The sequence below is a fragment of the Salvelinus sp. IW2-2015 genome, linkage group LG6.2 (genome assembly GCF_002910315.2).
Source record: "Salvelinus sp. IW2-2015 linkage group LG6.2, ASM291031v2, whole genome shotgun sequence".
Classification (NCBI taxonomy): Eukaryota; Metazoa; Chordata; class Actinopteri; order Salmoniformes; family Salmonidae; genus Salvelinus; species Salvelinus sp. IW2-2015.
The window spans coordinates 14,868,801-14,885,871 of NC_036846.1; the positions used below are offsets into that span (position 1 = coordinate 14,868,801).

At 42.0% G+C, this 17,071-nt stretch overlaps 1 protein-coding gene across 7 annotated transcripts in view; it reads left to right on the forward strand.

The window, feature by feature from the left end:
• Nucleotides 1-16,234, forward strand: part of septin6 (septin-6) — a 39,929-nt gene extending 23,695 nt beyond the window's left edge. The window contains exons 7-11 of one of the 7 annotated variants that reach the window (XR_002877575.1): nucleotides 1,104-1,272; nucleotides 6,611-6,743; nucleotides 6,931-7,121; nucleotides 8,276-8,335; nucleotides 14,850-16,234. Coding sequence is in view for 5 of the 7 variants with exons in the window: in XM_023990262.2 (XP_023846030.1) it covers nucleotides 1,104-1,272; nucleotides 6,611-6,743; nucleotides 6,931-7,121; nucleotides 12,449-12,473 (518 nt within the window). In the remaining 2 variants the exon portion in view is untranslated. Of the gene's footprint in view, nucleotides 1-1,103; nucleotides 1,273-6,610; nucleotides 6,744-6,930; nucleotides 7,122-8,275; nucleotides 8,336-9,008; nucleotides 9,054-10,201; nucleotides 11,564-12,448 lie in introns of those variants that run through there. The other 6 variants (XR_002877574.3, XM_023990265.1, XM_023990264.3 and 3 more) reach the window with 6 other exon arrangements.
• Nucleotides 16,235-17,071: the final 837 nt, after the last annotated feature.

Consider the following 17,071-nt stretch of genomic DNA (forward strand, 5'->3'; position numbering starts at 1 on the left):
CTATTTAACAATGCATGCGCCCACTCTTCCATAACTGTATGAGCTACAGCAGCGGTTGCTTGAGTCATGTCACAAATGTCTGAGGGTTCTATGCAATTGATTTATCTCAAACGAGTCAATAATGCTTGAAAAGTGGTAGGTCATGAAACCTGCGAGCATTATCAGGGTAAGTCACTGATTTACTACCATAGGAATACAGATGTGAAACGTCTCGTATTCTCAGTATATCAAATTATATGACACTTCCTCCGTATTCCCACACCTTATCACCTGTCAATTTGTTCTTTGGTTCAGTATGGTGTACTCGTATGCATGTCGGTTTAGGCTGTGTGTGGATACGTGGGGGGGTTGTGTGAACTAGACCTAGCCCTGCCCAGCACATGGAACATATATACAAGGCTGAGGCTGTCTCAGACATTGAGTACGGTGCTCTCCTCCGTTCGCAGAGTACGGTGCTCTCCTCCGTTCGCAGAGTACGGTGCTCTCCTCCGTTCGCCGAGTACGGTGCTCTCCTCCGTTCGCCGAGTACGGTGTTCTCCTCCGTTCGCCGAGTACGGTGCTCTCCTCCGTTCGCCGAGTACGGTGCTCTCCTCCGTTCACTGTATGGTTCACTCTGATGTTGCACATGACTCTGTGGCCCTCCGCTATATTCTAAAACCAGAAATGAACCCTCCATAAGGCATGAATGGAGCTGTGTACATTTGTTATTAGTGTTCACTGAGTATTACACATGCCTGCACATTTCAATCGCAGTTTAGTCAGAAATGTGTTTAAAACAAGCAATTATGTGAGTTGTGAATGTGTGGTTCTGGTCTTTTACAATGGCTGTCGTTTGTTCAATTTGTAGTGGTTAATGGATTGACCCACACTGTCACAACCAGTGGTAGTGTTTTAATCAAACGCTGTTGAGTAGTAGCTGTCTGACGTGTGTGTGTGTGTGTGTGTGTGTGTGTGTGTGTGTGTGTGTGTGTGTGTGTGTGTGTGTGTGTGTGTGTGCTGTCTCTTATACACATCTAGATGTGTATAAGAGACAGGTGTGTGTGTGTGTGTGTGTGTGTGTGTGTGTGTGTGTGTGTGTGTGTGTGTGTGTGTGTTGTCGGCAGTGGAGAATGAGAACCACTGTGACTTTGTGAAGCTGAGAGAGATGCTAATCAGGGTGAACATGGAGGATCTTAGAGAGCAGACTCACACCAGACACTACGAGCTCTACCGTCGCTGCAAGCTGGAGGAGATGGGCTTCAAGGACACGGACCCCGACTGCAAACCCTTCAGGTGAGGCTGCTTCTCTTCATATTTCCTCCTTACTTCCTGTTTCCTCTTAACTCCCTACATCCCTCAGAGACTGCGTCCCGATTCTCCACCCTGCTGCACACTCCTTGTCATGGATTTAACAATGGTGTAAACTCCCTCCACAGGGAAACCTTTTGTCTGGTTATTTATTTTCTTTAGCCACAGAACCCCTAGCAACAATAATTAGAGCTCATGGCTCAATCCGGGGCATAGAGATTGGTGGAGATCAACATGTGACATCATTGTATGCAGATTACGTTTTACTTTATTGATCTAAACCAGAACATTCTCTGACATGCCTTTTATTACTGTTGGACACATGGTGCTGTGTCCAGATTCAAAGTAAATTGGGAGAACTGAAATAATGCCCGTTTGTAATCATGACTTCTCAAGCTTAGAAAGTACATCTAAGTGGAAATAGACAAAGACATATGACATCCCTGGGTGTACTGATACCATGCAGTCTGGAGGAGGCACATAAAATCAATTACTCTCCTTTAATAGATAGGTTGAATCCGATGTTCAGTAATGGAGATCTCTCCCTTTCTCTATGATGGGTAGGGTCAACATAATCAAAATGAATATATTAATAAGGTTGATGTATTTATTCCAGCCCCTGACAGTTTCAATTCCATCCAACTTTTTTAAATAAAATGGCCTGCTCTCCAACTTTATTTGGAATGGAAAGACCTCAAGAGTCAAATTGACTGTTTAATACTTCCTCTATAAAGCTGGACGTCTTGGACTACCTCATAGGAAGATGTATTACTGGGCTGTACAACTGCTTTCACTTAAACAATGGAAATCAGTCTATCCTTGTGCATGGAGGACTATTGAAGTCGTACATGTAATACGTTATGATCTAAAATATATTCACTATATTCACTACTAAAAACAGACAGTCCACTGATTCTCAATGTCATTAATGTTTTGGAAAATGTACATTAATTCATGAGGTGGAAAGAACAAATATCGCCAGGCACCCCTATTTGGAATAACCCCACCTTACCTCCAGTGTTTAATGATAACACCTTTAAGTCCTTGTTCCAAAGTGGCATTATGAATTTCGAACATGGATCTCTACTGATTCAATCAATTACAAGAAAGACTTGGGATTATCCAAGGCCGATTTCTTTTAAGTTCTTCCATTCAGATCGTATTCAATCACTTCAACAGAATCTGGATGAACCGACTGCTTATAGCATAGAAAAAATACTGAAAGAGGCTGCAACGCTAAAGAAGTTGATTGCCAAGTTTTATCAAGGGTTGATTTAAACTCTACCAGATGGTTCAGAACCTAGAAGGAAACCATGGGAAACAGATCTAAAGGAAGAAATTGAGGAGAACTATTGGTCACAGATATGTTCCAAGATGGCGTAGCAGTCGGATGTCTATTTGTCCCGTCCCGTCCCATGTATATATCGTTTTCTTCGTATATATTTCGTATATATTTTTAATCTCAATTTCCATCTATGGACTGAACATACTCTCCTGCAACCCTCCTCACCCAATGTGGTACGGATCTGCAATTTTTTACACTTTGGAACTGGAACCCACAGTAGAAGCTAGCCAGCTAACTAGCTACTAGCTAGTAGTCAGTTAGCCAGTGCTAGCGGTCATCACTGTTAACTCGGACATCAGCCAGCCTCAGCCCGGTCAATTCCTGCCAGTCTGCACAGCGTGATATCAACCCAGAGCATATTAGACTGCTTTTTCCATACCACATCTCTGGATTCCTACCGCAAGCTCTGAACCTTTACACCGGATCATCACAGCTAGCTAGCTGCTATCCGAGTGGCTGCTCCTGGCTAACGTCTCTGTCCCGAAGCAAGCACCAGTTAGCCTGGAGCTAGCCTGGAGCTAGGCCTATCTCTCGGCTAGCCAAAGAGGTCCTTCAGCCAATTCTTGGGCTACAATACCTATTTTGCCAATTGGCCTGGACCCTTTTACTGCCGACACGGAGCCCCACCGATCCATCACGACTGGTCTACCGACGTAACCGTCCGAGGAGGTCTCAACAGGCTCTTCTGTTACGATGTCGCCGAAGAACCATCTACTAGCCCCGGCCTGCTAGCTTTTCTGAACCATGTGTCCCCTGCTTGCCTAGCGTAGTAGTGACTACAGAACGGCACCCTGACTCACCTATTGCTGCTCCTTTGACCCTATGATCACTCGGCTACACAGCTGATGCCCTCTGGACTGTTTCAAAAACACTGTACCTCTTTTTGTTTACCTGTCGGCCCCAGCCTCGAACTCAGGTCATATATGTACCTAACTAACCCTCCCCGCCCATTCATCGCCATTTACCCGTTGTTGTCTTAGCTCTCCTGATCAACACCTGTGTTTGCTTTATGCCTCTCTCTAATGTCAATATGCCTTGTCTACTGCTGCCTTGGCTAGTTCTTACTGTTTTATTTCACTGTAGAGCCCTCAGTCCCTCTCAAAATGCCTTAGATAGCTCTTTTGTCCCACCCCACGCACATGCGGAGACCTCACCTGGCTTAACTGGTGCCTCCAGAGATGAAACCTCTCTCATTTTCACTCAATGCCTAGGTTTACCTCCACTATACTCACATCTTACCTTTTCCATTGTCTGTACGTTATGCCCTGAATCTATTCTACCATGCCCAGACATCTGCTCCTTTTATTCTCTGTCCCCAACGCACTAGACGACCAGTTCTTATAGCCTTTAGCCGTACCCTTATCCTACTCCTCCTCTTTTCTTCTGGTGATGTAGAGGTTAACCCAGGCCCTGTTCCACTCCTATTCCCCAGGCACTATCTTTTGTTGACTTCTGTAAACGTAAAAGCCTTGGTTTCGTGCATGTTAACATTAGAATCCTCCTCCCTAAGTTTGTTTTATTCACTGCTTTAGCACACTCCACCAACCCTGATGTCCTAGCCGTGTCTGAATCCTGGCTTAGGAAGGCCACCAAAAATTCTGAAATTTCCATCCCCAACTACAAAATTTTCCGCCAAGATAGAACTGCCAAAGGGGGTGGAGTTGCAATCTACTGCAGAGATAGCCTGCAGAGTTCTGTCATGCTATCCAGGTCTGTGCCAAAACAGTTCGAGCTTCTACTTTTAAAAATCCACCAGTCTCTCACTGTTGTCGCTTGTTATCGACCCCCCTCAGCCCCCAGCTGTGCCCTGGACACCATATGTGAATTAATTGCCCCCCATTTATCTTCAGAGTTTGTACTGTTAGGTGACCTAAACTGGGATATGCTTAACACCCCGGCCGTCCTACAATCTAAGCTGGATGCCCTCAATCTCACACAAATAATCAAGGAACCTACCAGGTACAAGCCTAAGTCCGTAAACACGGGCACCCTCATAGATATCATCCTGACCAACCTGCCCTCTAAATACTCCTCTGCTGTCTTCAAGCAGGATCTCAGCGATCACTGCCTCATTGCCTGCGTCCGTAATGGGTCCGCGGTCAAACGACCACCCTTCATCACTGCCAAACGCTCCCTAAAACACTTCAGCGAGCAGGCCTTTCTAATTGACCTGGCCCGGGTATCCTGGAAGGATATTAAACTCATTCCGTCAGTAGAGGATGCCTTTGTTATTCTTTAAAATTGCTTTCCTCACCATCTTAAATAAGCATGCCCCATTCAAAAAATGTACAACTAAGAACAGATATAGCCCTTGGTTCACTCCAGACTTGACTGCCCTTGACCAGCACAAAAACATCCTGTGGCGTACTGCATTAGCATTGAATAGCCCCCGCGATATGTAACTTTTCAGGGAAGTTAGGAACCAATATACACAGGCAGTTAGGAAAGCAAAGGCTAGCTTTTTCAAACAAAAATGTGCATCCTGTAGCACAAACTCAAAAAAGTTCTGGGACACTGTAAAGTCCATGGAGAATAAGAGCACCTCCTCCCAGCTGCCCACTGCACTGAGGCTACGAAACACTGTCACCACCGATAAATCTACGATAATCGATCATTTCAATAAGAATTTTTCGACGGCTGGCCTTGCTTTCCACCTGGCTACCCCTGCCCCGGTCAACAGCTCTGCACCCCCCACAGCAACTCGCCCAAGCCTTCCCCATTTCTCCTTCACCCAAATCCAGATAGCTGATGTTCTGAAAGAGCTGTATAATCTGGACCCCTACAAATTAGCTGGGCTAGACAATCTGGACCCTCTCTTTCTAAAATGATCCGCCGCAATTGTTGCAATCCCTATTTACTAGCCTGTTCAATCTCTCTTTCGTATCGTCTGAGATCCCTAAAGATTGGAAAGCTGCCGCGGTCATCCCCCTCTTCAAAGGGGGAGACACTCTAGACCCAAACTGTTACAGTTCTATATCTATCCTACCCTGCCTTTCTAAAATCTTTGAAAGCCAAGTTAACAAACGGATCACCGACCATTTTGAATCCCACCGTACCTTTTCCGCTATGCAATCTGATTTCCGAGCGGGTCATGGGTGCACCTCAGCCCCCTCAATTGCTTTGCTTTATCTTGGCCAGGTTTCAGTTGTACATGAGAACTTGTTCTCAACTGGCCTACCTGGTTAAATAAAGGTGAAATAAAAAAAAATCTGTGAAATGGTTCATACCTGCTCCTACAACGGTAGACATAAACTACTGCAACTTAATATAATTCATAGAACTTACTACACTCCTGCCAGAATGCACCTAATGCACCCAGAAATGTCATATCTCTGTTGGAGATGCAAATAGCACAAAGGAACCCTTTTACATTTGCTGTGGTCCTGTGGTAAACTGACAATGTATGTGCTATCATTTCATTGTGTTTAGTAATTTATATCCATCCATCTCCACGATTATGTCTGTTGGGAAATGTAAATATTGATGATCAATATCAGAGGAAGTTTTGTAATCTAGGTCTAATTGCTGCAAAAAAATGGAACGCCATCAATTGGAAAGCCTTATATTCACCCTCAATAACAAACAGGAGGACTGAACTCTCTAGCTACAATCCTATAAGACTATATGTTATAAAATGAAACATAAACCAGGCATGTTTGACCGAATTTGGAAAATATATGTTGACCACCTTAAAGAGTGCTTTGTATAGTGTGCGTTTTATTTTTGTGTTGTAGTCTTGTAGAAAAAATAAAAATAAAATAAAAATAGTGCCAGAGCACTCTTTAGGAGAAGGGTGAAGAAACGGGATGCACCACTTTCCACTTTCTACCACCCCCTTAGTTAATCACAAACACTTTTATCATTTTGATTTAAATGACAGTCTGCTCTATTCCACTGTAATGATAGACATAGTACTAACGTATATGACTCATTAGTATGACATCATTTATGTCTTTCCTCTTTCTGTGTGGACCCCAGTCTGCAGGAGACGTATGAGGCCAAGAGGAACGAGTTCATGGGAGAGCTGCAGAAGAAAGAGGAAGAGATGAGGCAGATGTTCGTCCAGAGAGTCAAGGAAAAGGAGGCTGAGCTGAAGGAGGCCGAGAAAGAGGTTTGTGTATGTGTGTACACAGGAAGGTTTCGCCGTTACTAGTTAACGCTTTAATTCTGCCACGTCATCACCAATCCTACCAACCTAAGAAGAACTAGGGTTACATGTGCGACATCTCTGTTTGCTACAGATATCACACCTAAATTAGTTTCTATCTGAGACGTAAGTCTTCTCCCTCGCCACATAGCTGCACGAGAAGTTTGACCGGCTCAAGAAGCTGCACCAGGATGAGAAGAAGAAGCTGGAGGACAAGAAGAAATCCCTGGATGACGAGCTCAACGGCTTCAAGCAGAAAAAGACGGCCGCTGAGCTCCTGCAGTCCCAGGCTCTGCAGGCAGGGGGCTCCACCACACTCAAGAGGGACAAGGAGAGGAAAAAGTGAGTGTCTCCTGCGTTCACCTCCCTACTACTCACACAGCAGGCAGTGTTCAGGGTCATGTTCATTAGGCACCCAAACAGAATAGAACAGACTGAAACAGGGAGGGGCTACCTAGACCTGTCAAATGAGAAACGCTCATTTTCATGTTCAGTTCGAAATGCTTTAACATGGTTCATGTTGCCTGCCTTAATGAACACGACCCAGCTATACTTGAGGATTCCTTAGGGATACTAGACTGGAGCAGTCTGATCTAGGAGGATCAAAGACCAACTGGATAAATTGTGACTATATTGTTTCCCCTAGATTGTTTTCCAGGCTGAGCGCAAAGGCCCCCAAATCAACATTCAGGGCCTCATTAACCAAAATGAGGGGTGCCCTGCCTATACAATAATAGGGGAACACTGGGTCATTCATTCCACTTAGATTAGGTGCCATCCAAAATGATGTAATACTGTCCTTCCCTATCCACGCATTTGTATTTGGTGATACAGATGGTGGGATGGACTGATCAAAATAGAAATGTGATTTAGTTCTGTGCTGTATATATGTGGACCACTGTACTGTATGCTGTTGTTGCATCACCGCACCTCAGATATAAAGAAGCCTGGCACACACCACACCTAGAAAGACGACAAACTCCTTATCGAAGCTTTCATTTGCCTTGTGTCGATGCATTTCCAGGAACTCTTTGCCTGACCGTTAATGTCACTGAGCATTGAGTGGTTTCTCTCCCCAGTCTAATGGATGAGTGATAATCAACGAAAACTGACTGATTACTTTGAAATGGAGGAGCAATAGATGTCGTGATGCTTAGCTTAACAGTCTAGCAAGCCTTTGCTCTTATTCCTTTATAACTATGGTATAGAGGGGGACTTGCTATTCTTCTACAGAGTAGAGTACCATATCTAGTAATATCCTAAACCAGATGTAAACCAGATTAATCTAAATTAGACTTGGTATTACAGGAATCTGATTGTATTGACCCTAGACTAGGGACACTGCTGGTATAGGCCTATATCCCATAGGAATGTTGGTTGTCATTTTTACAGCTTGTTTTATCTGTAGTATAGGGCTGCAGTATTAGGGCCGTGGTGACAGAGTTGTTGTCGTGGGTCCCTTCATGTTGGTAATCACTCCTGGTTGTGTATTCAAGCTGATGTGAGCCCTGTCACCGGCCCCGTTAGAAAGAAAGAAGACACTTGCACTGAGAAAGGTTCTTTTTTTATTCTAAATGATTTTCTTTACAGTTCTTCTGTCCTTTCTCTCCACTATCTCTGAACTCTGGACTTTTCCCCCTGCCAGGCAGCTGTTTTTCCACCTCACATGGTTCACTTTACTCTCCTCCCCATTCACTTCATGTCTCTGGGTTACTGATCAAAACATTATTGGCCAGTTTCCTGGACACAGATTAAGCCTTGACCTAGACTAAAAAGCCTAGCTTAATCTTGTCTGAGAAACTGGCCGTATGAATGATAGTTAATACTTCCTCGTTTGCTAAACCTTTGGATCCCAAACAAGGAGCCTTTCTATTTCTTTATCTAGTGCAAAATATAAGCCTGTAGATAGCTTATGCTACAAATTAATGTTTTGTTCAGGAACCAAAGGACATGAGCATGGCATGTTTTAGTGAGTGGTGTAGATGTGACATGTGTATGTGTTGCCGCGTTCAAGACAACTCGGAAACTGACATTTCCGAGTCATAAACCTGTTGTAGAAAGATGAGGCCCAAGTTTCCCACTTTGAAAATATCTGAATCAGCCAATAGGAAGCTCTACACAAAAAAACATATTTAACTCTGAGGTTCCTAGTTTCCAAGTGGTCTTGAATGCACCATATTTCTCCTGTGAGTGCATGTGTCACCTATGTTCATCCATGCTGTTTTACAGTTAACTCCTCCACTTGCTGCATGCTGCATGAGGCATCTTGTCCTGGTAAGGCTTGCATACTCAACTGTTCCCCTGGTAACCAATGACAAAAAGCACAAAAATCAATGTTTAAATACATGTTAATCAGATGTGAGTTAAACACATATTTGAACTTAAATGAGAAGGAAGTCTTCAAATTATAATTATACATTTATTTCAATAAGTATTTTAACTTCTAGCAGCTGGTAGAAATGCAGGCAACAATATGTCTACTATCAATACCACAACAATCTGCTTTTGTGGTCCGCCCTTCCCGGGCCTGGCCAGCCACTACACAAAGAGACATTCAGAGTCCTGCAGAAACTGCAGGGTCACGCTAGTGCGCTGTTCAGCTATAGGGCCAATTCTTGTGTACAAGGATTTTTTATAGCAATGTTTTTGTTGTTGATCCTTCAGCTATTTGACACCCACCTCTTTGTTGACACAAAAGAAAAACACACTGAGAGATACGCTATTCATACAGACTCAGCCATACACTCATCAACAGAAAGGGTTCCAAAAGGGTTCTTCGGCTGTCCATAAAGTAAGGAGCCTTGCACGAGCCCAAAGGGCAGGAGCTTATCTCCTGTTTCTGTAGCGTGAGTCAGCTTGATGTACAAGTAAACCCCCTGGACAGGACACTAGTCTATCATAGGGCCTTACCCCCAATCTATCTCCTTGATGCTGAATGCCAAACAGAGACACATCAGGTCCCATTTTTATGACCTGGCCGGGATGGAACTACCAACCTTCCAATCCCAGGGCGGACACTCTAACCACAAGGCCACTGAGTTGGTGTGGTGTCTATTAGCATACCAAGTCCATTTAGTTTCAACAGATACTCTAAATCTCCCCACCCCCATTCACTCATAAGTCCTATAAACAGTAACAACCTAAGTGCATGTTCCTTTTAACATGACATTTTACCACTAACATGAAGAATGTGATTCTGTCATTTGATTAAAAAGTATGTCTATCACAGGAAGTTGGTGGCACCTTCATTGGGGAGGACGGGCTCGTGGTAATGGCTGGTTTCCATGTGTTTGATGCCATTCCATTAGTGCTGTTTCGGCCATTATTATGAGCCGTCCTCCCTTCAGCAGCCTCCTGTGGTATCTACCAGTGTTGGCGTTAATCCCTAGAAAGCAGTAATGGTCCTTCTCTCTCGTTTCCAGTTAAGGATTCCTGTAGGAATGATTTTTCACCCCATCCCTGGCAGTGCCATGCTGTTCTCTGTGCCCTCCAGCCCTCCCCTCTCCCCCATTCCAAACCCCACACATGCCCCTGCACTGTGGAAGAATCCAGCCATTACTGTGAATGGGAATCCTTGACTCAAACGCATCCTTTTTGTGCTAAAGATGCTTGTTTTTGTACGTTTTTTTTGTTACGAGCCATCATCCTCTGTTTCCCTGTTTGCTTTCTGTTGGAAAGTAGATGTATTCTCTTGTTGTTTTTGTTGTTGACCGTTCTGCATGACTGAGTGTGCTTTTTACTTTTACATGCACAACTACTGTTGTGACAGGCAGGAGTTTGTGGAGGCTAAGGTGAAATGTATATCAGCTGTGGTCTGACCAGGCCATTGGTGTGTGTGTGTGTGTGTGTGGATACATTTTTTCTATACTTGTAAGTACCAGAAGTCCTCACAAGAATAGTAAACCAACTAAAATTCAGAGAGTTGTGAGGACATTTTGTTGGTCCTCACTTGTAATATGGCTATTTTAGGGTTAGAATTAGGGTTAGAGGTTAAGATTAGGTTAAGAGTTAGGTTTAGGGTTAGCGGTTAGGGAAAATTGGATTTTGAATGGAAATCAGTTGTTGGTCCCCCAAAAGACCTCACTAGTATAGTAAGACATAGCTGTCTGTGTGCGTGCTCATTAGCATCTTCCGGTCCATGTTTCAGACCACCACTATTCTACTCACTACCAGGGTATAATCAACCACTCCAATAGTATGACATTATGACAATGTGCGCTGATATCGTGTTGGCATACAATGTGTAATTATTGAAAATTAAGATACTATTATTGTATGTTTTGAATGAGGGCATATGGTCCACCACCTATCAAGAGAGTAGCCTAGTCCCAGATCTGTTTGTGCTTTTGCCTGCTCCTAACATGGCATGAATAATGAGTGACAGGGAGTTGGCATGATAGCACAAACAGACTGGCACTCAGGCTACGGAGAAAGTGAGTGTTAGTCAACTGCTGATGTTATTTCATCTTAGCCTGGTGCATGTGCAAATATGAATGATTTCTTGTCATCTCTTTGCCCATACCTCATTGTTTTTCATATACTGTACGCTATCTGCATACTTGTTAGCTTTTCACGTTTGCACATTTTACACAAATGTAATTTTGTATATTTCCAGTGCAATTGTGACTTTTAGATTTTTTTCTACATATAACATCATATTTTAAGCCATTTAACCAAATAACAATAATGTAGGGATCAGTATTGCACTTGTATCAGTGTTACACAAAAAATACTTCATCTCCAAGGGAAATAAAGAGGGAATTTCACCAAATATTTCAACTGTGGCCACGATTATTGTGTATGAAATATTTTAATGAAGCAGTAACATAGTATGTAAGTGGGTTCTGCATGTGAGGATATTAGGGTTTCACATAGATTCTGATTACAGTTGAAAACACTAGCTTTGGTCTACATATTTAACTCTCATTCAAGGGCTTTGAGATATCACGCCATTGTTATTGTCAAAACAGCTCTCCTTACAGAGCAAAATTGTCTGCTAACCTGAATTCAAAGGGCTGGATCCTGACTTGGGATATGCGCACGTAACTTGGAATTTCACATAAATCCTGAATTGAATTCAGTGGGAGACTTGCATGAGCATTTAAGTTAGGTACTCAAATGTCAAGTTAGTATTCAGCCTTATACTACTGCACTGCTTTTGTCTGAACAGACTGAGCCAGCAGTCATTCTCCATCCCTCCTAGAGAAACAGGATAGGAACACTCCTTTGTTTGGCAGATAACTGTCAGTGCCAATGAGATTGTTGGGTTTTATTTTCCAATCCACTTCCTTCACATCTGTATCTTGAGGACAGGGTGTTGTTTATCAGAAAAACATTTCCACCCTCCAAAAACATGTCTGTTTGTCCTTGCTCAATATAATCATGTGGGACAGTTGGTCTGACGAGTGTCCACAGATGTAGGCCTTTTGTTTCCATCTAAATGTATTGAAATGAGTCTCTTACACGCTTACACATTCTTGTACAAGGGTGTAGTAGGTATGGTTTACAACTTCTCACAATCCCTTCTCAAGTTGCTCTTTGTCTCAATGTTTCTGGGGAACTGTTCTCAGCTCTTTGGGTTGGCAGGGTGTGCCTTGGTGTGTGGTGTCATTCACAACCTGCTTCAGTCCCCCTGTTCACTGCTCTATGTATTTACCTTTCCTTTGCAGTAATCCCTGGCTCTGCACTGAGTAGGTGCTTCCACCCTCAAGCTTTGCTAAGGGACCAGGCTTTGTGGGTAGCCGGTACCCCAAGTCTGAGGAGAGGCATTGCGGACCCTGGTTTAAAAAACATGAATCTGCTCTATGTACTAACTAAAAGATACCCCTATACAGTTGAAGTCAGAAGTTTACATACACTTAGTTTGGAGTCATTAAAACTAGTTTTTCAACCACTCCACAAATTTCTTGTAAACAAACTATAGTTTTGGCAAGTCGGTTAAGACATCTACTTTGTGCATGACACAATTAATTTTTCCAACAATTGTTTACAGACAGATTAATTCACTGTATCACAATTCCAGTGGGTCAGAAGTTTACATACACTAAGTTGACTGTGCCTTTAAACAGCTTGGAATTTTCAGAAAATTATGTCATGGCTTTAGAAGCTTCTGTTAGGCTAATTGACATAATTTGAGTCAATTGGAGGTGTACCTGTGGATGTATTTCAAGGCCTACCTTCAAACTCAGTGCCTCTTTGCTTGACATCATGGAAAAATCTAAAGAAATCAGCCAAGACCAGAAAAAAATGATAGACCTCCACAAGCCTGGTTCATCCTTGGAAGCAATTTCCAAATGCCTGAAGGTACCACGTTCATCTGTACAAACAATAGTATGCAAGTATAAACACCATGGGGCCACGTAGCCATCATATCGCTCAGGAAGGAGACGCGTTCTGTCTCCTAGAAATGAACGTACTTTGGTGCGAAAAGTGCAAATCAATCCCAGAACAACAGCAAAAGACCTTGTGAAAATGCTGGAGGAAACAGGTACAAAAGTATCTATATCCACAGTAAAACTAGTCCTATATCTACATAACCTGAAAGGCAGCTCAGCAAGGAAGTAGCCACTGCTCCAAAGCCGCCATAAAAAAGCCAGACTACGGTTTGCAACTGCACATGGGGACAAAGATGGTACTTTTTGGAGAAATGTCCTCTGGTCTGATGAAACAAAAATGGAACTGTTTGGCCATACTGACCATCGTTATGTTTGGAGGAAAAAGGGGAAGGCTTGCAAGCCAAAGAACACCATCCCAACAGTGACGCACGGGGGTGGCAGCATCGTGTTGTGGGGGTGCTTTGCTGCAGGAGGGACTGGTGCACTTCACAAAACAGATGGCATCATGAGGCAGGAAAATTATGTGGATATATTGAAGCAACATCTCAAGACATCAGTCAGGAAGTTAAAGCTTGGTCGCAAATGGGTCTTCCAAATGGACAATGACTCCAAGCATACTTCCAAAGTTGTGGCAAAATGGTTTAAGGACAACAAAGTCAAGGTATTGGAGTGGCCATCACAAAGCCCTGATCGCAATCCCATAGAAAATTTGTGGGTAGAACTGAAAAAGCGTGTGCGAGCAAGGAGGCCGACAAACCTGACTCAGTTACACCAGCTCTGTCTGGAAAAATGGGCCAAAGTTCACCCAACTTATTGTGGGAAGCTTGTGGGAGGCTACCTGAAACGTTTGACCCAAGTTAAACAATTTAAAGGCAATGCTACCAAATACTTAATTGGCTGTATGTAAACTTCTGACCCACTGGGAATGTGATGAAATAAATAAAAGCTGAAATAAATCATTCATTCTACTATTATTCTGACATTTCACATTCTTAAAATAAAGTGGTGATCCTAACTGACCTATAACAGGGAATTTTTACTAGGATTAAATGTCAGGAATTGTGAAAACTGAGTTTAAATATATTTGGCTAAGGTGTATGTACACTTCCGACTTCAACTGTATGTATATCACTGCTGCTCTAACTATATGTGCTCACTATGTGGCTTAATCTTAATATCTTGTCTATGGCTATGCCTTTTGTCATGTCTGTTTTTGCTGTGCTGACTTAGATGACTAATATCAGCATTTTGCTCTTTGTTTCTGTAAGATTGACATTTCTGGACTATGTTGTTGTGCACGTCACTTGGTCGTTTTTCCATCATGTTAGGTTTAATATTGTCCATGTTTGATTTATTAAATGACATTGCTTACCCTTTTGGGATTTTCAGAGGACATAATATCTGCTGCGAGCAGTTAATTAGACTTGTCTCGAGGGGATTAAGCTATTTATTAAATGTTTTAAATCAGTATTATGCTCAAATCGAATTAGTCAGCTATAGTATGGTATTATATTAGTAGTTTTTTTTACGACACTGACAGTGCATTTGTAATGTAGTTAGTGTAATTTGAAGTACAGTAGCAACTATACATGCCTTAGGAAAACCCAAATACTTTCTGTCTTTCTTCCCAAAATGTCAGTAATCCTTGTTTCTTATTTATCTTGAACCTTGCCTTCTGGTAAGCACTGTTGGCTGGGCCTCTCGTAACTTTGCATTTGTCTCTTCCTCTCTCTAGCTTCTTTTAATCTGTCTTGCCCACCTGTCTGAAGAGGGGATTGCAGCTTCAACAAGAACTAAGCACCCGTTTCCTCTTCCTGTCTTTTCTCTCTGCATCAACCTTTTTTAACTTCTATCTCATCTGCTTTGTTGACCATGGCCTAATGTGGGCTTCACATGGTATTTTTTGGATAGTTTACGTTTTGTCACCTAATCAAGGTACACTTTGGCTAGTGGGAGTCCTTCACTCTTAATATTTTGCAGCTCCGTCTTGGTGTATGAATGAACGAAGCTTTGCTCAGGTAGGATTCTAAACGGTTGTTCAAGAGAAACACATCTAATCAATAGTTTCATCATACCATTTGTAACAGAGCCAAGGCTCTGGATTAATTTATATTTTGCACAAAACTATCTGAATTTCATTGACAGTTAATTTTAAGGAAGTGTTTATGTAATAACATTCAATCATATATTACGTCCATTTTGAGAAGGGCTTATTCTGTTTGAAATAACCAATACTATTACAAATAGCCTATATGATTTACTGTGCTCCTCATTCAAAGGGGGAGTTAGTTTTGAATACAAATAGCATAACCCACAAATCTCAATAAAACACTGATAAAACCAAAATACATTAATTTGGTGATTGATAGAGCAAAGTGTGACATCTAACCTTACATGTGTGACTAGTAGATACTTTTGTCAGTTAAAAACCAAAAGACAATTACGATCCAAAACAGTGTTCTTTATGTTCACTGCATAGATTGTTTCATTGCAACTTAGAAGAGCCAAAGCCATATTCATGTCAAGCACTTATTTAGTGAAAACACCTTTTCCGTACTGAAATACCATGTAGGTCACATTTAATGCCCTTTACACATTGTGCTTTAACTACCATCACCCTATTCTGTATTTTGCATGTCTAATGCTCTTTTATTTCATCACTTCTGTGATCTTGACCTTATGCTCCCATAGCTGTTTTCTCCCCTATCCGTTTTGCACTATTTCACATTTGGTGCTCTATATTGTTTGGATCAGTTTTATCTTGTGTATTACTCCTTGTTATACCCTTCTCCACAATTTTCAGCATCCATATTGCCAAATATTACAATGAGATGGAGTTGAATCCTAGGTACAGATGGATACATTTGTATAATTTATAAAGATATATTTTGTGTATTGAAGTGGAGACCTGTTTATGAGATATGATCTTTGGATGTGACTCTTCTCTCTGTGTAGTTACATTTTTTGGTGTAAGAAATTGCCATACATTTTTCTAGCATCTGCCATAATCACCCCTCCTAGTGAATTATCTGTCCACACCACAAATTAATTATGAAATATTTTATTGTAGTTTGATTCCATTGATGTACTTTTTCAATAAAATTATGAAAATAAAGTGTACATTTGTTTTGTTATGCCAAATTACTTAGTTGTGCAAATAAACATTGGTGTTTATATTCACACAATGAATATAAGCCCATATTTTTGGTGCACTTTGAAAGTGAAGAGGAAGACTGCCACCTTCTGGTTCTCAGGTGGAGCGCATGCATGCGGAAACATTCCAGACGCCATGATTTTAGATGGACTAGAAAATGGAGGGTTGTAAAGCAAAGATTTTTTATAACTAACCCCAGAAAGACCACACGTAATTTTTAATGGGAACAAATGAGTTAGTGGGCAGAAGAATCAAGTATGGAGGCAGAGCCAAGCACGAGGCAGCGAGATCCTATTGCCGCGTTGTAGCACGTATTTGCATATTTCTGTTAGGGATCGTCTACTTTATAGAGTGCGCGTGTGCAATAGCTCAATTCGCCCTTGCTCCTAAACAACGAAACAATTTTACAACTTTGGCAAAGGGTAAAATCTACAAAACGCAGTCCACTCTGTTCGTATCATATAGTTTTGGGAGCAGAAAACGGTATTGAAATCATATGTTTAATCAATGAGAAAATGTCCATAATGTTGGCAAAAATGAATCTGCTCAATATTCTCCCACTGTCGGCTACTGGGCTTCCTCTCACCCCCATATTTGGTAGTGAGTGGATACGCCAACCGAATGCTTCACACTAAAACATTCGCTGAAATATCTGTCCCATTGTTCTATCTGTGGTTATATGGGACGTTGACGGGTTGTCACTAGTTACCACAGCTACAAAGTAAATATTGGCTATATCGTAAAAATGAATGAAAACAAAAAATAGCTTTTTGATCTTATTTTAAGGTTAGCAGTGTGGTTAA